The sequence below is a fragment of the Rana temporaria genome, chromosome 3 (assembly GCF_905171775.1).
Source record: "Rana temporaria chromosome 3, aRanTem1.1, whole genome shotgun sequence".
Taxonomy (NCBI): domain Eukaryota; kingdom Metazoa; phylum Chordata; class Amphibia; order Anura; family Ranidae; genus Rana; species Rana temporaria.
In genome coordinates, this window is record NC_053491.1 from 95,612,555 (window position 1) to 95,639,991 (window position 27,437).

At 43.8% G+C, this 27,437-nt stretch overlaps 1 protein-coding gene across 3 annotated transcripts; it reads right to left on the reverse strand.

Annotated features, from left to right (window-relative positions):
* Positions 1-3,468: 3,468 nt before the first annotated feature.
* CD276 (CD276 molecule) lies at positions 3,469-27,437 on the reverse strand. Of its 3 annotated transcripts, none has more exons than XM_040343021.1 (8): positions 27,179-27,436; positions 19,543-19,603; positions 14,813-15,160; positions 12,956-13,252; positions 7,905-8,051; positions 7,688-7,726; positions 7,348-7,380; positions 3,469-4,083 (listed from the first exon to the last, which is right to left on the reverse strand). In XM_040343021.1, the coding sequence occupies exons 2-8, from the start codon at positions 19,595-19,597 to the stop codon at positions 4,058-4,060; spliced, it is 945 nt and encodes a 314-aa protein (XP_040198955.1). In that variant the 5' UTR covers positions 19,598-19,603; positions 27,179-27,436; the 3' UTR covers positions 3,469-4,057. The 3 variants fall into 3 exon arrangements, with proteins under 3 accessions (XP_040198955.1, XP_040198954.1, XP_040198956.1); XM_040343020.1 differs by having other exon boundaries at positions 7,688-7,729; positions 27,179-27,434; XM_040343022.1 differs by lacking the exon at positions 7,688-7,726 and having other exon boundaries at positions 27,179-27,437.

Sequence of the window (27,437 nt, forward strand, 5' to 3'; positions counted from 1 at the left end):
GCATCTTTAATAATGCCCAGGCAAGGCATCTTTACCAATGCCCAGCCAAGGCATCTTTAAAAATGCCCAGCAATGGCATCTTTAATAATGCCCAGGCAAGGCATCTTTACCAATGCCCAGCCAAGGCATCTTTACCAATGCCCAGACAAGGCATCTTTACCAATGCCCAGCCAAGGCATCTTTAAAAATGCCCAGCAATGGCATCTTTAATAATGCCCAGGCAAGGCATCTTTACCAATGCCCAGCCAAGGCATCTTTAAAAATGCCCAGCCAAGGTATCTTTAAAAATGCCCACTGCTCTGCTGGGTCTGGAAGCTGCTGTAGATTCTAATCTACAAGAATTGCAAAGAAGAATCCAAAGGGCTAAAATGAAAAAAACAAAAATGTGTCATTGCATCTTTACCAATGCCCAGCCAAGGCATCTTTACCAATGCCCAGACAAGGCATCTTTACCAATGCCCAGCCAAGGCATCTTTAAAAATGCCCAGCAATGGCATCTTTAATAATGCCCAGGCAAGGCATCTTTACCAATGCCCAGCCAAGGCATCTTTAAAAATGCCCAGCAATGGCATCTTTAATAATGCCCAGGCAAGGCATCTTTACCAATGCCCAGCCAAGGCATCTTTAAAAATGCCCAGCAATGGCATCTTTAATAATGCCCAGGCAAGGCATCTTTACCAATGCCCAGCCAAGGCATCTTTAAAAATGCCCAGCCAAGGTATCTTTAAAAATGCCCACTGCTCTGCTGGGTCTGGAAGCTGCTGTAGATTCTAATCTACAAGAATTGCAAAGAAGAATCCAAAGGGCTAAAATGAAAAAAACAAAAATGTGTCATTGCATCTTTACCAATGCCCAGCCAAGGCATCTTTACCAATGCCCAGACAAGGCATCTTTACCAATGCCCAGCCAAGGCATCTTTAAAAATGCCCAGCAATGGCATCTTTAATAATGCCCAGGCAAGGCATCTTTACCAATGCCCAGCCAAGGCATCTTTAAAAATGCCCAGCAATGGCATCTTTAATAATGCCCAGGCAAGGCATCTTTACCAATGCCCAGCCAAGGCATCTTTACCAATGCCCAGACAAGGCATCTTTACCAATGCCCAGCCAAGGCATCTTTAAAAATGCCCAGCAATGGCATCTTTAATAATGCCCAGGCAAGGCATCTTTACCAATGCCCAGCCAAGGCATCTTTAAAAATGCCCAGCAATGGCATCTTTAATAATGCCCAGGCAAGGCATCTTTACCAATGCCCAGCCAAGGCATCTTTACCAATGCCCAGCCAAGGCATCTTTACCAATGCCCAGGCAAGGCATCTTTACCAATGCCCAGGCAAGGCATCTTTACCAATGCCCAGCCAAGGCATCTTTACCAATGCCCAGCCAAGGCATCTTTACCAATGCCCAGACAAGGCATCTTTACCAATGCCCAGCCAAGGCATCTTTAAAAATGCCCAGCAATGGCATCTTTAATAATGCCCAGGCAAGGCATCTTTACCAATGCCCAGCCAAGGCATCTTTAAAAATGCCCAGCAATGGCATCTTTAATAATGCCCAGGCAAGGCATCTTTACCAATGCCCAGCCAAGGCATCTTTAAAAATGCCCAGCAATGGCATCTTTAATAATGCCCAGGCAAGGCATCTTTACCAATGCCCAGCCAAGGCATCTTTACCAATGCCCAGACAAGGCATCTTTACCAATGCCCAGCCAAGGCATCTTTAAAAATGCCCAGCAATGGCATCTTTAATAATGCCCAGCAATGGCATCTTTACCAATGCCCAGCCAAGGCATCTTTAAAAATGCCCAGCAATGGCATCTTTAATAATGCCCAGGCAAGGCATCTTTACCAATGCCCAGCCAAGGCATCTTTAAAAATGCCCAGCAATGGCATCTTTAATAATGCCCAGGCAAGGCATCTTTACCAATGCCCAGCCAAGGCATCTTTAAAAATGCCCAGCAATGGCATCTTTAATAATGCCCAGGCAAGGCATCTTTACCAATGCCCAGCCAAGGCATCTTTAAAAATGCCCAGCAAATGGCATCTTTAATAATGCCCAGACAAGGCATCTTTACCAATGCCCAGCCAAGGCATCTTTAAAAATGCCCAGCAATGTCATCTTTAATAATGCCCAGGCAAGGCATCTTTAACAATGCCCAGCCAAGGCATCTTTAAAAATGCCCAGCAATGGCATCTTTAATAATGCCCAGGCAAGGCATCTTTACCAATGCCCAGCCAAGGCATCTTTAAAAATGCCCAGCAATGGCATCTTTAATAATGCCCAGGCAAGGCATCTTTACCAATGCCCAGCCAAGGCATCTTTAAAAATGCCCAGCAATGGCATCTTTAATAATGCCCAGGCAAGGCATCTTTACCAATGCCCAGCCAAGGCATCTTTAAAAATGCCCAGTCATGGCATCTTTAATAATGCCCAGGCAAGGCATCTTTACCAATGCCCAGCTAAGGCATCTTTACCAATGCCCAGCCAAGGCATCTTTAATAATGCCCAGCAATAGATCATTAGACTCATCCTCTGCTTATGTTCAATAATGTCTTTTAGCTATGCAAAGTATACTGTGCCTGTACCCATCACAGCATTGTAGATCTCTATCCCTTGTGTAAGCAAATGCATCTTTACCAATGCCCAGCCAAGGCATCTAATGCCCAGCCAAGGCATCTTTACCAATCTTTACCAATGCCCAGACAAGGCATCTTTAAAAATGCCCAGCAATGGCATCTTTAAAGATGCCTTACCAAGGCATCTTTAATAATGCCCAGCAAAGCCATCTTTGGAAATGCCCAGCAAAGCCATCTTTGGAAATGCCCAGCAAAGCCATCTTTGGAAATGCCCAGCAAAGCCATCATTGGAAATGCCCAGCAAAGCCATCTTTGGAAATGCCCAGCAAAGCCATCTTTGGAAATGCCCAGCAAAGCCATCTTTGGAAATGCCCAGCAAAGCCATCTTTGGAAATGCCCAGCAAAGCCATCTTTGGAAATGCCCAGCAAAGTCATCTTTGAAAATGGCCAGCAAAGTCATCTTTGAAAATGGCCAGCAAAGTCATCTTTGAAAATGCCCAGCAAAGCCATCTTTGGAAATGCCCAGCAAAGCCATCTTTGAAAATGCCTAGCAAAGGCATCCTTACCAGCGATCAGCAAAGGCATCTTTACCTGCGATCTGCAAATGTATCATGCACAAGTACAGTTGTTGAGAATCTTTTTCAATAAAAAAAAAATGTTTAATAGAAAGCTCTGTTATTGTGTTTTTCTTTTAAAACAAAAGCTGTTAATTAGTTTGGACAAGTGTACGAGTTGATTTTTCTAAACGAAAACCTTGGTATTCATGTTTAATTGCAGTGTTGGCACTTCAAAAAAAAATTAGGTTTTGTGTTGGAGTTTGGGCACTCGGGCTCAAAAAGGTTCGCCATCACTGGTCTATAGCCTTGTACATTCAAAACGTATGTAACTATTCTGTAATCTCTATATTACTTTATTGTATGTCCCCTGCACAGGAATTACTTGTTTTACAAATATACTATGTTATGTTTTCCTATTTTTTCTATTAAAAACATTGTACCGAGAAACAAAGAAGCAACTCTAAGGCTACAACTGCTTGGGGCAATTCAGCTGTTTTTGGGTCCGACATGGCCTTGCCTTAGTATCCCAATGAAAGCAAATAGATGAGAACAGGCTGCATTGTGCCAAAAAAGCTAATCAACTCCAAACAGCATCAGCCTCATAGCTACTTAGAGGTTCATTTCAAAACAGTTGATTGACAGAGGACAACAGTGGGGAACCCCCTGTCACTTACCCATGAGGGACATGCTCAACGCTTTTTAACTATCTAGTTGAAGGTGGAAAAGCTGTTTAAAAGTATTCATCACATGCCCATAACAACATCTTCAAATAAAAATCCTGTAAAAAAAATGGACCAAGATCACAGGAAGGCAAGTCCCGCATGCCTAGTGAAATCTGTAGAGTCCTTTGATTTTCCAGCACAGAGTCCAGTGTGTATTAGGTAAAGCTCAAAATGCTGAAATTGCTCAGATTCACATGAACATGCTCACTCTAAGGAAGAAGTATCTTCACCTGTAAAAACAGAAATAGACATGCTTTAAGATGCTTAAAGACACAATTTTTTTTTTCTAAAATGTATATTTGCTGTTTTGATTAAATAATACCTGCAATGAGAGAAGCATGGGGGCTGCCATTGCTGGCCACCTCCTAAACACACTGGTTGCCTGGCTGGGTCTTGCTTTCATGAGTATCAGAGAAAAGTTAGAATTCTCAGTCATACTCGTTAGGAAGTGTTGAAGACAAAGCATCTGCATGACAAGAAATCTAGCATTTCAAATGGACAAGTCAGCTATGCTATCCTACTTAGCTTTTCCTTTGATTTCCCTTCTAAATGTTTTTTTTCCCACTGGTGCGATGTCCGAGATCGGATTTAATTTGCACCACACTGCAAATCACATGCGATCTCTGTGCGATGCGATTTCAGCCATAAAGATTGTATGGTTGAATTTGCATCAAACTTTTGCATATGACCCTTTTTTAGTCCGCAGCGGAATCGGATCGCATGGGTGTTCACACCCATGCGATCCAAGTTTGTAGATCGCACTGCCATATGCAAACCAATTTGGGGGGTGTCATTAACTTTTAACTGACACTCCAAGCAGTTCACATAGGGCAGTGTGAACTGCCGCTGGGAGACATGCGATGCGGGAACATGCATGGATTTGCAGGGTTCCCGCATCGGAGCAGTGTGAACCGGCCCTAAAGTAGCTTTCAGATTTTTTAAGTGTACGTATATTAAAAACAGAGATTTGTAGAATAACCACTAGAGTGAGCAAATGCTCAATTTTCAATTAAATCAGTTTACCAAACCTGAATCATCATTCACATTGAAAACAATGTACAATGAGCCGAGACTTGCATTGAGACAGAAAATCTGAGCTAATGTGTAGCACTATAAAAAGCAGGTCTGCTTATATAATAAGCAAATATGGCTACCCTCATTTACGCACAGTATAGAAGTACAAACTTTCCATAGAGAAAAAAACGTTTTAAAAACATTAACCACTTCCATACCGGGCCTTTTCTGGAAGTTTTTGTTAGAAAATTACTCAGAACCCGCAAACATTATATATGTTTTTTTCACACACAACTTATAATCTGTATTCAATGCCTTAGGCTGAGTTCACCTATATTTGGCTGCGGTTTAACCGCGGGAGTCCAGTGTGGTACTGTTCACCGGTTCAGGTGCAAATTTTTACCTGAAATTGCACCTAAACTGGACTTGAAGTGGAGTTCCAGCCTTTTTATGTTTATTAAAAGTCAGCAGCTACATAAACAGACACTTACCTGCTCCACGCTCCTCTCCTCCCCTCCCCTCCCCTCTCCACCGGCGCCTCCATTCACTCTGTGGGCACCCGGCTGTGACAGCTTTCGGCTTCATGGTAGGGCACGCTGCGCTCCCTGAGTGGACAGGCAATCACCTGGGACCTGTCACGTGTCCCAGAAGATCGCATAGAGGGAGGGGCCGCCTAAGGCGAGAGGATAAGTCACTAAGGCATTCCCTGGGCGGGAGGAAGTGGGACAGGAAGTCTCACTCCTACCGAGGTCCCCCCAAAAAAATTACATGCCAAATGCGGCATGTAAGGGGATGAGGAGTGCTTAAAGCAGAAGTTCCACTTTTGGGTGGTCAAGGTGCTGGAATCTATCTGCATGTGGGTAGCCCCGCAGCCTCTGCAGGGGATATGAACAGATATGGCTGACCCCATGGGAGGGAGAAAATAACTTCACCACCTCCTTGACCCCCCGTAGAGACGAGCAGCGGGCACAGCATCTCCAACTCCCTCCAGAGCGTGGACTCCTCAAACCTCCTTTTCACTAAAACATCAACGGTAAGGCCCAGAGAACAGGGTGACTGGGGACCCGGAACACAAGGACAGGCAGGGCAAGAGGGAGCTGCTGGAAGGAACAGAGCAGAGAGCACATTGAGATTGTCATGGAAGGCACAATCATACACAGACCCACCTGCAGACAGAGACTGGGATAGGGGGGAACAGAGAAGGGACTGCAGCTAGGGACAGAGCTAGGGGTTTCTCTCTCATCTCCCCATCACAATCCTCTCTCAGAGCCCCCCACATCTCTCTTACACCCCGCCCCCTCTCTCTCTCTCTGTCCCCCCGCTAACTCTCAACCCCTGAGCAGTGCTGATGTCACTGCTGCCCCTGGAGGATTAGGATTACTAGAGTGCTCAGAGCGAGGTGCACAGGTGAGAGGGTGCTGCACCTGCTAGGGAGGAAACTCCTAAGGGTATCATTACTGTAGCAGACCATGTGTGACCTCCTCCTGGGGAATCAGACATTACCGGACGCAGTCACATTACTTCGGACATGTCACTCTGTACACCTGCAGTTTGCAGTTTAGGCACTTGGCTCAAAAAGGTTTTCCATTACTGATCCAGTGGAAAAGCCGTTCCCCTACCAAAAGCTGCAGAGTGGTATTTTTGCTCTCTGAGTGTAAACAGTGGTATTTCTGCAAAGGTTCGATTCAGAGGTGGCACTAGAGCTCCAGTTAGCAGGGAGCATGAGCTTTGTTGACTGCAGAGCTATAGGTATGACTCAGTAGGGGGTGTTGGGCCTCTGCCGAGAGATTACCGTTTTACCATAGACAGCAAGGCTCCCATTCTGCAGTTGATGTTAGGGGTCAGGCTTATCTACTCTGTGGTTCCTTTGCCATGAAAAAGAACTGTAATGCCGCGTACATACAATTGGAAATTCCGACAAGAAAACAGTGGATTTTTTTCCCACGGAATGTTGGCTCAAACTTGTGTTGCATACACACGGTCACACAAAATTCCGACTGTCAAGAACGCGGTGGCGTACAACACTACAACGAACACTATGACGATTCCGTGCATGCATTTTTTTTTGCGCGTCGGAATTGCATACAGACTATTGGAATTTCCAACAAGAACTTTTCCCATCTGAAAAATTGAGAACCAGCTCTCACATTTTTGCTGTCGGAAACTCCGACAGAAAAAGTCGGATGGAGCCTACACACGGTCGGAATTTCCAGGCCAAAAGCTCACATCGAAATTCCGACTGTGTGTATGCGGCATAAGACATCTAACACTTTTGTTTTGCACATGGAAGCCATTTAGTTGATTTTACCTGAGCGATTAATTGGACTTTAAATCACGTTTACTTGACAGTTGCAAATTCCAATAATAAACACGTTCAAAATGTGTGATGGGACTGTTATGTTCATATTTCTTGTTAGTCCTTATCAGGCATGATTCAGTCTGCTACATAAACAAACAGTTCGAAGATTGTACCATCTTACCTTCTGCTGAGCTGGCTTTTAACGGCTGCATGGCTGTAAAACATAAAAATTGATGGAATGAAGACAAGAAAATACCAATAATGCCTAGGAAGTTGACAAAGTACTGAAGGCAGCTCAATGAAAGATGATTTTTAACTGCCGAGCATGGGTTAATGGATTTTATATGTTGCACATGGGTTACACCAAAGAAAGATACAATGCAAAGTACATGAAGAAAGGAATTTAGAAAAATAGATCTGACTGAAGTATAAAGTGGAAGGCTTATTAACATGACAATGAAGACCAAATCAACTTTAAAAACGGAGAAACGCAATACACCGATGGAGTTTAACAATTTTACCTGTCTTCAATTCTCCATTTAATTCTTGCTCCATGTTGCCTGCTTAGAAGGAAGGAAATTGAATATTCAGTGACAGGTTTAGTGTTTGGGCTGGTCTGCCCCCCTACAGAAGTTCCAGCACATCTATCAGCTTTATGTTTCTCCCTCTAAACATCCTAGATAATCTATCATCACCTCCGGTATGGAAAATAATACCGCCAAATCCTATGTTTATTACCTGCTTCCTCTTGTTCTTGTTCTTCCTCACAGGTCTGTTTTAGCTGTTTTCGACATACACAGGCAAGAGCCACAAGGAGAGCCAGGAGGCAGACACAAAGCCCCACTGTCACCCACAAAGCCACCGGTGGGAATGAGAGATGCTGCCCTGTAGATGCAAGGTAAAAGTTCAGTTAGACCAGTGTTTCTCAACCTTTTTTCAGACAAAAACGCTCTTTAAAACTCTGCACAATCTTGAGGCACCCCATTCTAAAATTTAAAAAGCGAAAACAGTTTTACACAACACAGCAACATCTACACACATAGGACACCCAACGTTAGAGGTGATTTATTATTCCAAAGAAAAACACACCTTTATTAAAGCGGAGTTCAGCTGAAAAAAAAAAATATATATATATATATATATATATATATATATATATATATATATATATATATATATATATATATATATATATATATATATATATATATATATATATATATATATATATATATATATATAATTAAAAGCCAGGAACTATAAATACTGCAGCTGCTGACTTTTAAAATAAGGACACTTACCTGTCCAGGGTGCCCGCGATGTCCTCATTTCGTAGCCCGCGATGTCCTCATTTCGCAGCCGACCCATACCTCATCTTTTCATCAATTTTAGATGGACGACCAGTTCTTGGTAATGTCACTGTACCATATTTTCTCCACATGACGACGACTATTCACCGTGTTCCATGGTATATCTAAATGCCTTGGAAATTCTTTCGTAACCTTCTCCTGATCGATACATTTTAACAATGAGATCCCTCGGATGCTTTCGAAGCTCTCTGCGCATCATGGCTCTTGCTGTAGGATGCGACTAAGAAAATGTCGGGAAAGACCTACTAGAACAGCTGAACTTTATTTGGGGTTAATCAGAGGAACTTTAACCACTTCCTTACTGGGCACATATACCCCTTCCTGACCAGATGAAATTTCAGCTTGTGGCATTGCGTCACTTTAACTGACAATTGCGCGGTCGTGCGACATGGCTCCCAAACAAAATTGACGTCCTTTTTTCCCGACAAATAGAGCTTTCTTTTGGTGGTATTTGATCGCCTCTGCGGTTTTTATTTTTTGCGCTATAAACAAAAATAGAGCGATAATTTTGAAAAAAAAAAACCAATATTTTTTACTTGTTGCTGTAATAAATAGCCCAATTTAAAAAAAAAAAAAATTCTCAATCTAGGCGATACGTATTCTTCTACATATTTTTGGTAAAAAAAAAAAAAAAAAAAAAAACGCAAGAAGCGTCTGGTTTGCGCAAAAGTTATTGGGCTTACAAAATAGGGGACAGAATTATTATTATTTTTTTTTACTACTTATGGCGGCGATCAGCATTTTTTTTCGTGACTGCGACATTATGGCGGAGACATCGGACACTTTTGACGCCATTCACATTTATACAGCGATCAGTGCTATAAATATGCACCAATTACTGTATAAATGTGACTGGCATTGAAGGGGTTAACACTAGGGGGTGAGGAAGGGGTTAAATGTGTACCCTGAATTGTGTTCTAACTGTGGGGGAAGGGGGGTGACTGGGGGAGGTGACCGATCTATGTCCCCATGTACAAGGGACACAGATCGGTCTCCTCTCTCCCCTGACAGGACGTGGACCTCTGTTTACACACAGAGCTCCACGTCTTGTCCCTGTAGCCGCCGATCCCAAGTGCCTGGCGGACATCACGGCCACCAGGCACTAGCATCGGCATCTCAGCGATGCGGCGAGCGCGCGCGCCGCCGGACACGCCCGCGCCGCTGGCTGCGCGCGCAGGCCGTATAAACATGGCCAGTCAGAGAAGTAGAACCACCCTGCGGCCGTACAAAGTCGTACGGCCGTCGGGAAGTGGTTAAATGATGGCAGGTGTGTACTGACTCCTATTTACATGAATTTTAATGCAATTGCATAATTCTGCACACATCTACATCCCCAGTTATAAGAGGGTGTGCAAACTTATGTAACCATATTATTTTTACTCCCCTCCCCCCTTAAAGGCTTTCAGTTTGTTTTTTAAATTGAGTTGTACAGTTTATAGGTCACATTAATGGTGGAAAAAGTTCTGAAAGGGTTTATCTTTGTCTCATTAATTTACATCACAAAAACCTGACATTTTAACAGGGGTGTGTAGACTTTTTATATCCACTGTAGGTCGAAACACTTAATAACAGAAACAGCTCGCCCCCTCCCTTGGACTACAGGAGAGTCAGGACAACATAGAGAGCGTCCTGACTCTCCAGTAGTCCAAGGGAGGGGGTGAGCATGACACTCCACACCAGGAAGAAAGCCTCGCATTACTGTGTGGAGTTACAGACAGAAGAACAGGAAGTGAGGATTTCTCAGAAAAAATACGGACATTTAAAAGAAAAATCGAAGGATGAGGTAAGTGAAGGAGGATTGCACTAAGGTAAAGGAAGCTATTTAGGAAAAAAAAAATTGTACCTTTACAACCCCTTTAAACAGCCGCACTCTGCTACTCATGTGACAATGTGGAAGACAGTTTAATGTCACATGACATACACCATGGCAAGACTGAGCACAGGAACAAGACTCAAGGTAGTTCTACTACATCAGCAAGGTCTCTACCAGGCAAAGATTTCAAAGTAGACAACCCCAGATTCAAGATGTGCTGTTCAGGCTCTTTTGAAGAAGCACAAAGAAACGGCCACTGTTGAGGACCATGGACGTTTTAGTTGGCCATACAGCATATGAAAAGCACATCATGCTTGCTTCCATTTGACATTGGAAGATGTTCAGCAGTGCCATTAGCAGGGAACTGGAGGAAACCAGTGGAACCCAGGTACACCCATCTACTGTCAGGAGACGTCATCTTCATGGAAGAATTGTGACCAAAACTCCATACTTCCAACGTGGAAACAAGGCCAAGTGACTGAACTATGCATGAAAACACAGAAAAATGGCAGTAGGTGCTCTGGGCTGACGAGTCAAAATGTGAAATTGGCTGTAGCAGGAGGCAGTTTGCTTGCGGAAGGGCTGGAAAGCAGTACAAAAATGTGTGACTTTTCCCCCACAGAGCCCTGTTTTGAACATCGAGTCTGTCTGGGATTAAAGGAAAAGACAAAGATTTGATGCAGCCTGCATCTACATGGTTAGTGCTCCAAAATGTTTGGAACAACCTACCTGCCGAGTTCCTTCAAAAAAAATGTGTGAAAGTGTACCGCAAAGGAATTATGCTGTTTTGAAGGCAAAGGTGGTCACGCCAAATAGTGATTTGATTTGGATTTCTCTTCTGTTTATTTACATTACATCTTGAAAAACTATTAAACACTTCTATTTCTGAAAGCATTTTTAATTTACAGCATTTTTTTCATACCGGCCTATAATTTTTATAATATATATATATTATATATATATATATATATATATATATATATATATATACACACACACACACATATACATATACATATACATACACACACACACACACATACACATACACACACAGTGTAATTGTTCCTGAAGTAGGAATTGTTTATTTTTAAAAACACACCTTTGCTCACTGGTACTGACTATTATTCCAATGTTTCTCTTCTCCCTCACTCAGCTAATGGGTATACAACGCTGATGGAGAGGGACAAACAAGACTGATACATCATTGGTTGTTACAATACCGGAGGCTGGAAGATGCACATAATGCAAACCTGTGGCTTTGTGCAACCAAGTCCCCTTTCACACTTATACGACTTGTCCCATGATTTTGGACTGCAAAATCGTATGACAAGTCATTCTCCATGATTTTCAATGACTTCCATTCATATTGGCACGACTTTAAGTCGTGCTGACTTCAAAGTAGTCCCTGTACTACTTTGGTCCAACTTCCATGTGAGTTGATGTCCATAGACCTCAATGTTAAACCCTCAAGTAGCATGCAAATCGTACCTGAATAATATAGACACAATTTCAGTACGACTTTGTAAGCAAAAGCAGCTTTTTGACCCTTGTCCCACCCAATCCTTTCAACATAGTAGCCCTTCCCAAGCACATTTTTCTAGCACACATTCACTTCCTGGTTATTCCCTCAGGAACAATGTGCTCCAAACAGCCCAAAAAAATAAATGTCTGTGTCCTTGTGCTCCGCTTCTCCCTCCTCATGCACTGCTACTGCAGCAATGACAACTGCTGTGGCAATATAGAGTAGCAAACATTTTCTGTCACAACAACCAGGAAGAAAACAGGAACTGGAAACAACTATGGCAGGAAAAGGGATTACCTCACAGCATGTATGTTTTCATGAAGTCGTACAAGTGCGAAAGGGGCCTAAAATGGTACACTTGATCCACCTACTGGCTTTTATATAATTTTTGGGCAATTGCCAAAGCACCCCTAAAGAAAACTGAAGGCACCCTGGTTGAAAAGGCCAAATTAGACCAAAATATCAGTGTTCTGTAAAAACTAATTTTCTGCATCGTCACTAGGACCAGAAAAAGGGGAAGTCTCCCCAGCAGGGACACAAAGAGCAACCCATCCTTCCTCATATCATAGGTGGAAGGAAAGAACACTGCTCGATTTCCCCATCCACAGACTCATTGCTGATAGGGGGAAAGCCTCCCGCTGCGCTATTGCATTCTGCCAGCAGAGGGCACAGGGAACATTCCTGGCCAGCAGAATACAATGAATACTGCTAGCAGCTAAAGCCGCTGGCAGTAACCGTATGTAGAAAAATCCGACATGCTGATTGTACCCAAGTTGATCGATCAACTTGGGTACAATCAGCATGGATCAAATTTCGGCCAGTCCCTGCTGAACTGACTGAATTCCAATCCATGTTTTGGTCGGCTTAGAAAAAAAAGAAATTAGGTGAAGTTCAGTTTTATAAAAAAGGTTCTAATGGGATCAAAATAATTCACAAAATAACAATTTTGGATGATGTTTCAGGATTAAAACAGTCTACGAAATTTAGAACTGCAATACATTATGAATATCTGTACCTTATTAAATCTAAAAGCCTGAATATCTGCTACACTGAGCAAAAGACTGTAACATTCCATACTGACCTGTCACACTCAGAGAGGCATGAGTCACCACCTGCAGGATGGGATTGTATACCAAGCAAGTGTATGTGTCGCTGGTCTCCAAGATGACATGGAGAGAACTCTGAACGTGGAACAAGCCTTCTTCATTGGCCACTTGTGAAGTTGTGATGTTTTCTGTCAGGTTTTGTCCTTTTCCATCCTGCCAAAGTATTTCGGCCTCTGGGTACCCACGATAAGTATGGCATGTCACTGTTGCATGATCCCCAGGTTTAAGGCCCTCGCTAGGTTCCAGGTGTAAAATTGGCTTTGTAAATGATGCTGTTAAGAAAAACATCCTTCATTTATTACACTAATTAACAAAGCAGGTGCTAGATTTACATTGTTATGGCTCATTCACACAGGTCCCTTTACTGCAGGCTTTGTGCAGGTCGGCGTTTTCCTGGCACGAGAATGCACAGGTGTTGCGTGCATCCCTGTGCCGGAATCCCATTCATTTCTATTGGGACGTGCAGCTGCACGGACAAAGCCACCGTGTCCTAATATGATATGCGGGTAAGTGTGGGTGCAGGGTTTGTTCAGGGACCTGCACTCACCTACATGCCATATTAGGACACAGCAGCTTTGTCCATGCAGCCGAATGTCCCAATAGATATTATTGGGACACCGGCACAGGGATGCACACAATACCTGTACATCCCCTCGCTGGATGCTGCTGAAGAAAAAAAAAAAAAAAAAAAAAACGACCAGCAGGGCTCACAGTAAATCACTTTGTGTGAACAAGCCCTAGAGGCTATAAACCTCATACATGAAATATGAACAAAGCATATATCTCTGTAGTGTGTACTTGTCTCAATTAATCACTTGTGGACCAGCCTTTTCTGACACCTTTTGCTTATAAGTAAAAATCTGTATTTTTTGCTAGAAAATTACTTAGAACTCCCAAAAATAATATATACATTTTTTTAGCAGAGGCCCTAGAGAAAAAAATGGTGGTTGCCTGGTAAAGTGATCCAGCGACTATTCAGCCTCTCAGATAACTTTTACAAGTTAGGGAATCACCAGTTGGAAACTGCTGCAGCCATGGCCCCGGTATAACCACTTGAACAAAATCACAAAATATATACGTGATTGTGCGGCAAATGGTCACTAATGGCCTGTACACACAATCCGAAAAACGGACCGTTTTCATCGGACGGACCGATCATATGTGGGCCCCATCGATTCCCCCCCCCCCCCCATCGGTGAAAAATCCACGCATGCTCAGAATCAAGTCGACGCATGCTCAGAAGCATTGAACTTCATTTTTTCTCTGCACGTCGTTGTGTTTTACGTCACTGTGTTGGACACGATCGGGTTTTTAACTGATGGTGTGTAGGCAAGACTGATGAAAGTCAGCTTCATGGGATATCTGATGAAAAAAATCCATCGGTCCATTTTCATCGGATGAACCGATCGCGTGTACATGGCATAAGTGTCATTTCTTTCCGCTTGTTCATCTGCTTTTAGCATGAATCACTTCTGACAAATTTTCCTGACACCAAGAGAAGAGTGGTGACAGGGGAGGGATCTCCAGCTGACTGACAGCCTCAGCTCTGTTTGTGTGCTGTGGAGGGGGGTGGGGGGGGTGTCCCTTTCCTCCAATCAACTCTCAGAGCTTTCCTCATTGAGTATTTTCAGCTCTATGCCCCCTGTTTATTTGAGAAATCGGACAAGCTTTATAAATTCTGGGACTTTGAACAGATGTAGAGAAGAGATACCTGCAGAATAACAGGTACCACTTATGTAGGAGGATTTGTTTTCATCTCTGTGTATAACCTCAGGCCATTCACTATACTGGGTATATGTAAGGGTTTACAACCTTTTTACAATTATGCTTACCTGCCAGCTGCAGACTCACAGCAGCTGAACTGTAGTTTCCAACATTTACAAAGCATGTATAGGTGCCTTCATCAGAGAGCTGGACCTTGTGTAGAAGAAGGGACATATTGCCTTCTGGCAGTTTCCTTAGAAAAAGCTGTGTACGATTGATGAAGTTTGGTTCCTGGTTTTCCAATTGCTCTTGTCCAAGGGTAAAAGCATGAACTTGCTGCAAGCTTGTTAACTTCCAAAACAAACTGAGGTTCTGCACTGAGAAGCCAGCCGGGGGAGTGAACCAGCAGGGGAGGATGACATCTTCATCTAAAATTCCAGTGACAGGAAGATCAGGGACATGAACTTCCATGGCTCCTGGAAAGATGTGCAGGAAAAACAGAGCAAAGAATGGTTAACCGTTTGTATCTTCACTGTATACTGGATATTTCATCTTCTAAATATAAAATGCATCTAATAAAATTAGCACTTTTCAACAACCACACAAACTGTATTACCTACAAAGATGTCTAATATCTAAAGTACGTATATATAATATTCTATTTGTTTTTTCACTTTGGATGATGTAGGGTGCACCCCATTGAGCGATGCTGCGACACTGCAGGGGGAGCGCACCACTGTATGTATCCTGCCATAGTCACTAGCGGCTGTATTTTGGCACACAGGATATTTCATTATTTCTAAATGCTGGGAGGAAGTGTATAAACTGCAACTGGAGTGTGTGTGTGTGTGTGTGTGTGCATACTGTGCTGGAGGAGGGAGGCATACATACTGTGATGGTGGGAGGAGGAGGAGATTATAAATAATATAGTGGTGGTGTTGAGAGGGGAGGGGTATAAAATATGCTGTTGGGTGGGGGGAAATGTACACTATATTGTCAAAAGTATTGCGACACCTGCCTTTACACGTACATAAACTTTAATGTCATCCCAAGTCTTAGTATGATGGGTTCAATATTGAGTTGGCCCTCCCTTTGCAGCTATAACAGCTCCATCTCTTCGGGGAAGGCTGTCCACAAGGTTTAGGAGTGTGTCTATGAAAATGTGTGAGCATGGTTACAGAATCACATTTGTAGGTCAGGCACTGATGTTCGACAAGGCCTGGCTCGCAGTCGCCAATTCATCCCAAAGGTGTTCTATCGGGTTGAGGTCAGCATTCTGTGCAGGCCAGTCAAGTTCCCACACCCCAAACCCGCTTATCCATGCCTTTAAGGACCTTGCTTTGTGCACACTCGTGTTGGAACAGGAAGGGGCCATCCACAAACTGATCCCACAAAGTTGGGAGCATGAAATTGTCCAAAATAAAAGTCACATGGATAATGGCACAAGAAAAAAGAATTGGCTCCATGTTTGATAAACTTACCCAGTTCAATGAAATATGGGAGCCTTGGTTGAAAGTTATGGGAATCTCATATACCTTGCGGATTTAGTATTAGCTTTCGCTTTGGACTGATGTGCACTTTTGACAGGTAGGCTCTTTGTCCTTCTTTTATCTCTTCTCCAACTCCTTTCTCTTTCTATCTTTTATTATGCTGTCTTTTTTTTTTCTCTATCATTATTTCTCCTTCTCTCTTATTATTTTGTTTATGTTGTTTCTTTTTTTTTAATTATATGAATAAGGAACAAGTTTTGCATACATATATTGTTCTTTTCCTTTATTTTGACAAGAATAATATATATTCTTTATTATTCTTCCCATATGTTACATTTTATTTTAAAATGGTTTGATTGAACCTAATTGTAATGGTTTCTTAAACCCTCTTAGGTATGTTATATAGAGGATGGTTTTGAAGTTGTCCTCTTGTTATCGGGTTATTCTTATTATCTATTAAAAGGGAGGGGGGATGATAGGTGTTATTCTGCCTCTTAGGGCACAGAGGGATCCCATTAGGGGTGTCGGGGGGTGGAGTTTACCCTAGGCATCTATCCTGCTTATAGATCTAAACAAACAATCTATTATATTTATTAAAATGTCATGGGTCTGGATTGGATTATACGAATTATAGTATCTCTGGGGGTTGGGTTGGACAATTGGGTTGGATTTTGTTTTCTTCAATATATTTATTCTTTTTTGTTATTCACAATTTCTTTTACTTTTTAATGGTACTTTGTTTCAATGTGGAATGGAAGGGCAGGAAATGAACTTAATGTACCATGTTGTTTTTGACTGTATGCCACACTGTAATAATTTTCATTGATGTTCATTACATTGTACTGATTTTTTTTTCTGAAAATAAACTTAAAACTTGAATGACAAAAAAAGAAATTGTCCAAAATGTCTTGGTATGCTGTTCCCTTCACTAGGACCAAGGATCCAACCCAACCCCTGAAAAACAACCCCACACCATAATCCTCCCTCCACCAAATGATTTGGACCAGTGCACAAAGCAAGGTCCATAAAGACATGGAAGAGCGAGTTTGGGTTGAAGAAACTTGACTCGTCTGCACAGAGTCCTGACCTCAACCCGATAGAACACTTTCGGGATGAATTATAGTGGAGACTGCGAGCTAGGTCTTCTCGTCCAACATCAGAGCCTGACCTTACAAATGCACTTTTCAAAGAATGGTCAAACATTCCCATAGACACACTTCTAAATCATGTGGACATCCTTCCCATAAGCGTTGAAGCTGTTATAGCTGCAAAGGGTGGGCCAACTTAATATTGAACCCTACAGACTAAGACTGAGGTGCCATTAAAGTTCATGTGGCCTGCCTCCCCCTCCCCCCTCTTTTCTCTTTATTTTTTTTTTTCTTCTTCTTCCTCCTCTCTCCCTCCTCTTCCTTTTCTTCTCTCCTTCTTCTTGGATGTCCAGTTGTTTTAAAGGTTACTGAACGTACGAATAATCGTGAAATCACTGTGTAAGCACCTTAAGCTGAACTTTTGTACTTCTTTTTTTACACTTGAAACGTTGCTATATTTTGTACTGACCTTTTACGGAAAAAAATAAAAATTGTTATTTGGAAAAATAAAGTTCATGTGCGTGTAAAGGCAGGCATTCCAATACTTTTGACAATATAATGTACTAGTAATAAATGAGGGGAGGTGTATATACTGTACTGGTGGTGGAAGGAGGGTGTATATAATGTGATGGGAGAGTGGTGTGTATACAGTGGAGATAGATATATAGCTATCTATCTATCTATCTATCTATCTATCTATCTATCTATCTATCACACACACACACACACACACACACACACACACATTATTGTGCTGGTGGTGATAGAAGGGAGGTGTATATACTGTGCTAATGGTAGGAGGGAGGTCCGGGTACTATGCTGGTGGTGGTCACGCTGACATTCACTATAATAATAAATATATACACAATGTGGTCTTGTTTGACCACTTCAAAACCAGACCAATTCTGACATTTCTCACATACATGTAAAAATAAAAAAAATAATGTTTGCTAGAAAATTACTTAGAATTCTCAAATAATATATATTTTCTGAAGCAAGGTCCCTGGAGAATAAAATGGTGGGTATTGCAATTTTTAGCTTTCAGCACTGTCACACTTTTAATGACAATTGCTGGGTCATGAAACACTGTACCCATCTGAATTTTTTTTTTTTTTTTTTTTTTACACAAATAGGATCTTTCTTTTGGTGGTATTTAATCACCACTGGGTTATTTATTAAAACTTCCTTTCCTCCAACGCCGGTTAACAGCATTGGAGGAAAGGAATGCCTATAACCAGCAAGCCTGTTTACATGTGACCAGCTGCGATTAGACACATCTAATCACATAGTAAAGGGCCGCTGTGATTGGCCCTTAACTCTGATCTGTGATCAGCTGTGTCCTAAGGACACTGTGGTCACAGAGCATGCCCGATGCGCAGGGCAGGAGGCACACAGGAGGCGGGGTTGTGGGAGGATGTCTATGGACACCCTCCTAGAACAAGACGACTGCGCTTTAGCCATCTTTTGGATATAGCGCAGATGGCAAGTGAATATAAATAAAATGTGCTGGTGGTGGCTAAAGGTAGGTGTATATAATGAGCAGTTGGTGGGAGGGAGAAATTGTGTATATTTGCTAGTGGTGGGATAGAGTGCATATGCTGTACTGGTGGTGGGAGGTGTATATAATGTGTTGGTGGTGGGAGGAAGGTGTAAATACTATGCTGGGGGATCGGACGAACACGGACCGTATGTCTGTGTTCATTCGATCCGATCCGGCAGACGAAAGAAAAATAGGATTTCTTCCGTCCGCAAATGCGGATCTTTGCGGAGGCGGACAAATTATGGGTGTCAGCGGATGTTCTGAAGGACGTTCCATATACCATCTGTGTACAGAACACCTTCAGGTAGCCATATTGCATTGCATTTCACAGAAAATGAGTGGCTGCAGATTGAAAAATAAAAATGTAATAAAAAAAAATAAAAAAATAATAATAATTCAATTGCAATATGACTTGAGTCGCGATTGTATACACTATATCATTATTTTTTTCTATCCCCCCCCCAACGATAGAGGAGTTACCCTTTAAGTTAAAGCATACACATGAATGGTCTTTACTTTTTTGCCCTAGTGAAATTTTAAGGAAACTATTTTATTAGTCAACAAGAATACCATTTTAAAATTAAATTCAATTACAGGTATGTCTAATTATCTCCAATTAATCACAATCTTGTAGTAGTGTTTTTGAAAACTTAGTTGCTAACACAAATAACTGTTTGGAGGACATTCTAGCTAGTGCCACATGTTTGCAAAACTGTTGATGGCGGGGACCCGATACTTACGACATATGGCAGGAAAAAGGAGCAGCAGACAGAGGATATCCATGTCTAAGAGCATTAGGAGCTATAAGAGAAAGGAAAGCAGACAGGACATCAATCATCAAAGGAGAACAACAGAGGAAGTGAGAAGTATATAGGGAAAGACAATGGGCCTGGTAAACCATTGAAATGACACAAATATTTGGTGCACGCAATAGTGATTTAGGCAATTCAAGAAATAATTGTTCAAATTTAAGGGAGATGCAACTGGAACAAAAGATATGACATACTGAAAAAAAGTCGCACAATCTGCTCCAAATAGATAATTCTTCAGAAAACAATTTTTTTCTATATTTGGCACAATGGAAATGTGAGGCATTGAGCCGAGAAGATGATGTTGCAAGATAACCAAGATCACCATTTCTGTGCCTAAAAAGGCTTTGTTCACACCTGAGCAACGCTGCCATGGCACTAAGGCTGTTCATACTCCGTGCAGGTTCAGCAGCACTGGTTGCCAAGGCAGGCCACATATTAACCAATTCTCTTTCCACCAACCATGGGTAAAAAGAAAATCACTTGATTCCCCATCAACACAGTCAGTGTTTTCGGGGGAATCCCTCCCGTGGAGCGATTGTATTTTGACAACGGAAGGCCTCCCCACCCTCAGAATACAATAATTACTGCTGGCGGCTATCGCATGAAAAAAGTCAATCCATCGATCTAATACAGTACAACCAGTCTGCCCTTACACAGATCGAAATTTGTCCGGCCAAATTTGAATCCGTCTATGGCCAGCTTAAATCGCTGTCAGTTGTGCACCCGACAGTGTCAGAACAACCAAAGACTCATCCTTGGCACATTCAGCTACCGTCTAGGACAGGAATAAGCAATGAGCGGACCACCAGCTGTTGCAAAACTACAAGTCCCATCATGCCTCTGGGTGTCCTCCTTTTGGCTGTCAGAGTCTTGCTATGCCTCATGGGACTTGTAGTTCTGCAACAGCTGGAGGTCCACTAATTGCATATCCCTGGGGAGATTCTTGTCATTGTCCAAATAAGGCCATTGCCTTATACATGGGTAATACCATCACCAGCATCTCCACCTCTTTGTTTACAGAAATACCCTGAATTCTGTTGGTGAACAGCCTTCTGTGCCCGTGTGAGTGAGCCCTAACATTTTAGCAACCACATTCTTTGTATAACATCTGACATTCTCTATTGAACGCTGTGCTTGTAATGAATACAAAGAATGTTAGAGCAGTATTAAACCCAAAAGCAAACATATCATATATTGCAGCTTAAAGAGGTTTTCCACTTTTTTTTAAGTTTATTAAAAGTCAGCAGCTACAAAAAGTGTAGCTGCTGGCTTTTAATAAACTGACACTTACCTGCTCCACGGCTCCAGCGACGCGCCGGCCGGGGCTCCGCTCCTCGCCCCCCCTCGCCGTCTTCATTCTTAGTGTGGGCACCCAGCAGTGACAGCTTTCGGCTTCACGGCCGGGCACCCACTGCGCATGCGCGAGCGGCAGTGCGCGAGCGGCGCCGTCCGATTGGACAGGCGCTCGCCTACAGGGAGGGGCTCTGAAAAGGCGATTAAGCTAATCGCCTTTCCAGCCCCTCGGCGGAAGGAGGAAGTGGGACAGGAAGTCCCCTTCTCCTGAAGCCCCCACTCCCCCCCCCAAAAAAATTACATGCCAAATGTGGCATGTAAGGGGGCGAGGAGTGGGTTAAGAGGAAGTTCAATTTTTAGGTGGAACTCCTCTTTAAAGAGGTTGTAAAGGCATAATGAGCTAGCATGCATCGCATACTAGCTCATTATGAAATATTTACCTTAGAACAATGCCCTGAATCAGCGCCGGCATACCACTGACAGGGCGCGACATCTTTCCCAGAGTTACTTCTGGGTTTATGGGCTCCGGCGCTGTGATTGGCCGGAGCCGCAAAGACGTTACTCCCACGCATGCGCGCGGGAGCCGCCCGGCACGGGCCCCCCGAAGAAACGCAGAGAGCGGGCCGTACCTTCAGTGCACATGCGTCGATGATGTCAGCGGAATCGTATATAGTAAATATCTCCTAAACTGTGCAAGTTTGGGAGATATTTACAGTACCTACAGGTAAGCCTTATTCTAGGACTTACCTGTACGAACAATTAAAGAGGAAGACTTTACGTCCTTTTTAACACTTCTTAGATGTGGTGGCTGCATTTGTTTTCTTTGTAAGTCCCCTTTCACACTGGTGGAGTCCACCAGTGGATCCGCCTGATCAGCGCAGGGGATCTATCCAATCCCCGCTGAGCATGCAGATGACAGGTCTGTGTCTGCCACAGACACCTCTATGGGCTGTTGGATGGAAAAAAGCACCGCCTGTCCATTTCCACCCGACTGTCATCCAATGCATCCGTTTTGAGCAGACAGGATCGGATGTCATCGGCGACATCTGCCGCTCCACAGAGAGCAACAGATGGTCCAATTGGGTCTGCCTCTCAGTTTTTCAACTGCAGGTTTTTATCCAACATCTAAAGGCATGTCTAAACGTGGAAGTGCCTCCACTCCGGATAAAAGAGCACAAAGACACCTATAGACAGAAGCATTGTCAGTTGGGGGAGGGAAGTGCCAGAAGGGTTAAATATACAGATGCGGATGAAAAAGGGACATACATTGGTCCCCATGAGATTGCGGGTGTCAGCGGATGAAACCCTATTTTTCCTTCCGTCTGCGGATCGGGTGAACACGGACAGATGTTCTGTGTTCATCCAATCCACCCATAGGGGAGAGCGGAGAAAAGACAGAGCGGTCCCTGCACAGTGTGCGGGGACCGCCCTGTCATCCGCCGGCTCAGCGGGGATCAACGGAGCGATCCTCGCTGAGCAAACAGAGGTTCACGGGGTGGATCATTACTGATCCGCCCCGTGCGAAAGGGGCCAAAGGCAGGCCACAGAGAAAAAAATAAATAAAAAATCCCTGTTAATGGGGGAATCCAACCCCCCCTGCAAAGCTATTGTGTTCTCCCAGTGATTATTGCTAGCAGCTATAGCCCCTGGCAAAAATCTCATGCCAAAGATCTGACATACTGGTTGTACCCAAGTCAAACCATGGATCAACTTGGGTACATTCAGCCTGCTCATAGATGGTTCGAACCATTCATGTTCGGCTTAACACTTTAATAGCAGTTATTTGCTTTTTACTTTTGGGATAAAGGTTTTACAAAAATAAAAGCTGATCATTGTAAGCACCCATGTCAGTGGTAAACTGTTTGTCTCTGAAACATTTGTAGGAGAACTTGTTCTGTTAAAAAAAAAAAAAAAAGAAAAACAGACTTACTGGTCAGATTACCAGATGAACATAAAAGAAAGAAAGCTTTTAAAAAAATAAAAAACAAAATAAAATTATGAATAGAGCCACCGCATCTAAGAACTGGTAATCTGCAATATAAAATTTGCGTTTGGGTTTAAAGTGATTGTTATTTATTTTTATTTTCTTAAATAACAAAACACATTATAGTTACCCGATTTGTACATGTATGTGATTGCACAGAGTATCCCCGAACCACCTCTTTTCAGGTTCCCCGCGGCTGCTCCTGCTCTTCTGCAATTCCCCCTACTTGCTTTGGGGGCACTCGCTCTTGCTCAATCCTGAGCCATGCTGCCTGCATCCATAGACAAAGAGAGCATGGCTCGGCCACACCCACCTGTCACAAGATGATATAGCCAATGGCTCCCACTGCCTCAGCAAAGCCTAAGTGCAGGCAGAGAGGACAGATGGGCACAGCGCTAGATTGAGCGAGGACTCGGGTAAGTGGTTGTAAAGATTTTTTACCTTCATTCATTAACCACTTCCTGCCCGGTCAATAGACAATTGACGTCCGGGAAGTGGTTGTGAAATCCTGACTGGACGTCTATTGATGTCCTGCAGGATTTCATGCCAGCGCACGCCCGTGGGGGTGCGCAGCGATCGGTGATGCAGGGTGTCAGTCTGACACCCTGCATCTCTGATCTCGGTAAAGAGCCTCCAGGGGAGACTCTTTACCTTGTGATCAGCCGTGGCCAACCACGGCTGATCACGACGTAAACAGGAAGAACCGTTGATCGGCTCTTCCTCACTCGCGTCTGACAGACGCGAGTAGAGGAGAGCCGATTGGCGGCTCTCCTGACAGGGGGGGGTTCGCGCTGATTGTTTATCAGCGCAGCCCCCTCCCTCGGATACCAACACTGGACCACCAGGGAGTGCCCCCCGGTGCTCAATAGAGCAAGAAAAAAAAAACACACACACACAATTGATGCCAATCAGTGCCCACAAATGGGCACTGACTGGCAACATGGGCACTGGCTGGAATAATGCCCAGCAATGCCATCAGTGCCACCCCTCAGTGTCCATCAGTGCCACCCAGTGTCCATCAGTGTCACCTCTTAGTGCCCATCTATGCCCAGTGCCCACCTATCAGTGCCCATATGTGCCACCCATAAGTACCCATCAGTGTCGCCTATGAGTGGCCATCAGTGCAGCATACCAGCACCGCCTATCAGTGTCACCTCATCGGTGCCCATAATTTAAGAAGAAAACGTACTTATTTACATAAAAAATTAAAAAACTTAAAGCGGTTCTCCACCCTAAAGTGGAGTCCCGCTGATCGGAACCCTCCCCCCCTCCGGTGTCACATTTGACACCTTTCAGGGGGGAGGGGGGTGCAGATACCTGTCTAAAGACAGGTATTTGCACCCACTTCCGGCCCGGCAAAAGACAGGCATTCCGTCACATCCCGTCGCCCCCCCGTTGTGTGCTGGGAACACTCGGCTCCCAGCACACAGCGGGAGCCAATCGGCGGGCGCGGCGCGACTCACGCATGCGCCGTAGGGAACCGGGCAGTGAAGCCGCAGCGCTTCACTTCCTGGTTCCCTCAGCGTGGATGGCGGGGGGAGCAGCAGAGAGACGAGCGATCGCTCATCCTCTGCTGCGATCGGCGCTGGATTCCAGGACAGGTAAGTGTCCCAATATTAAAAGTCAGCAGCTGCAGTATTTGTAGCTGCTGGCTTTTAATATTATTTTCCCATGGCACATCCGCTTTAATTTTTTTCAAAAATGTCGGTCTATTTTTAGTTGTTGCGCAAAAAATAAAAATCGCAGAGGTGATCAAATACCACCAAAAGAAAGCTCTATTTGTGGGAACAAAATTATAACAATTTCATTTGGGTACAGTGTTGTATGACCGCGCAATTGTCATTCAAATTGCGACAGTGCTGAAAGCAAAAAATTGGCATGGGCAGGAAGGTGCATAAGTGCCTGGTATGGAAGTGGTTAAGGTAAAAAAAAAAAAACCTGTGTGCTACTGCTCCTCCCCTCCCCTCCCCTCAATACTCACCTGAGCTCCCTCTCGACACCAGTAACCCCATAGCAAGCGGCTTGCTAATGGGCGCACTGGTCAAGAGGGAGGAGCCAAGGACACCAGTGGGAGGGGACCCGAGAAGAAGAGGATCGGGGTTTCTCTGTGCACAACCATTACACAGAGAAGGTAATTATAACATGTTTGTTATTTAAAAAAAAAAAATAATAATAATAATAATAATATCACTCAAATTCAGAGAATGCATTAAAGCGGTATAAAACCTAAAGCCAAAAATTCGATGTGGTAGCTGCATTTGTTTAGTTTTTTTTTTATTTCGTTTTTTTTTCTCTTTACCTGGTAGCCTGGCCAGTAATATACTTCCTGTATTAGAGTGTATCCACTCTGGATGAAGGAGCACAGAGGTAACAGAAGCACAGTCAGTCTGGGGAGAGGGGGTGTTAGATAGACTAGCAGATTTAAATACACTAACAAATTGAAGCTGAACTCCATCTAAGGCCCCTTCACATGATAGACCCGCTCAGATCTGCCTGTCCGTATTTCAAGCGGATCTGAGCGGGCCACCCATTGACTTTTATGGGCAGGCGGATATCAGCGAAGAGGTGTCCTCTGACACCCGATCCGACAAGATCCACTGAAAACAGACGGGCGGCGATACGTTCATCCAGCGGATCGGATGAAAATGGACATGCTGTCTGTTTTCATCCGATCCTCCCATAGAGGACAGCGGAGCTCTGACAGGTCCGTCCCTGCACAGTGAGCGAAGACGGACCCATCACCTCCTGGCTCAGCGGCTCCGCCCCGTGTGAAAGGTGCCGAATACTTTATAATCAGTTACAGCAGTTGTTTCCTTTTGGGATAAAGGTTTTACATAAAAGCTGATCATTGTAAACTCCCATCCGTGGTATATGGTTTGTCTCTTCCCTGTAAGCTGATACATCAGAATGCTTGTTCTGCTGAAAAACAATAGACTCACTGGCTGGATCTGGCGAAAGAAAAAGAAAACGAATGCAGCCATCACATCTAAGAATTGCCCATCTAATATAATACATGTTTTTGCTTTAACCACTTGGGATCCGCCTGCCGTCAATTGACGGCTATAGCGCGGATCCCAAAAGCCAACAGGACGTCAATTGACGTCCGCCCCTTTGGGCGGTCCCCGCGCGCGCTCCAGAGCGCGCAGCGGGGAAACTCTGTGTTGGCCGTGTCCCTTGGACACAGCCAATTACAGATCGCCGCGAACGGCCAATCAGAGTGGCCGTTTGCGATGCGATCTGTGCGGCCAATGAGAGATGATCTCATATGTAAACATATGAGATCATCTCTCATTGCCGGCTCACACAGAGACAGCGTCCTGTCTCTGGAGAGGAGATCGATCTGTGTCCTTTGTACAAAGGGACACAGATCGGTCACCCCCCCAGTAACCCCCCCTTCACCTACAGTTAGAACACTTTATAGGAAACATATTTAACCCCTTCCTCACCCCCTAGTGTTAACCCCTTCAATGCCAGTCACATTTATACAGTAATTAGTGCATATGTATAGCACTGATCGCAGTATAAATGTGAATGGTGTCAAAAATGTGTCCGATGTGTCCGCCATAACGTCGCAGTCCCAATAAAAATCGCAGATCGCCGCCATTTCTAGTAAAACTAAAAAATAATAAATAATAATTCTGTCCCCTATTTTGTAAGCGCTATAACTTGTGCGCAAACCAGTCGCTTATTGCGATTTTTTTTTTTTTTTACCAAAAATATGTAGAAGAATACGTATCGGCCTAAACTGAGAAAAAAAAATATATTTTTTTTTTTAATTGGGATATTTATTATAGCAAGAAGTAAAAAATATTGTATTTTTTTCAAAATTGTCGCACTTTTTTGTTTATAGCGCAAAAAATAAAAACCGCACATGCGATCAAATACCACCAAAAGAAAGCTCTACTTGTGGGGGAAAAAAAAGGACGTCAATTTTGTTTGGGAGCCACGTCGCACGACCGCGCAATTGTTAGTTAAAGCGACGCAGTGCCGAAAGCTGAAATTTCACCTGGGCAGGAGGGGGGTATATGTGCCCAGTAAGCAAGTGGTTAATACTGCTTTAAAAGGGTTAGTCTTTAGAGCCTCTATTATCATTGTAAACAAAACAGATGGACATTAATGAATACATAAAGTTTGACTTGTTGCAGTTCAATGAAGACAGGAGCGCGCAGCCACGTTGAAGCCCATAGAGCGCAATGTGAATATTAATAACAATAATAGCAGCAGACGTGGCTGGTAATACAGTACAGGCCGGGCTGTCTATACTCCCGCTAACACACACACACTTACCTGCTGGCTCCGGGCACAGAGAGCGGAGGGTGTCCCCAGCACAGGAAAGTGTCACTCAGCCTCTCCCACACAGCGGGCTCTCCATATTCCTTCTGCTTCCCAATCCTACAACCACAGGGCGTGTGAGGAGGAGGGGGCCGGGCCACAGGGGCTTCTCCGCTCTGATTGGACGAGCCTCGGCTGACAAAGACCCCTGAAGAGATGGCATGCAGCTTTCCCCGAACACACAGCGTTCTATATTCTACATTTCCTGGAAGAT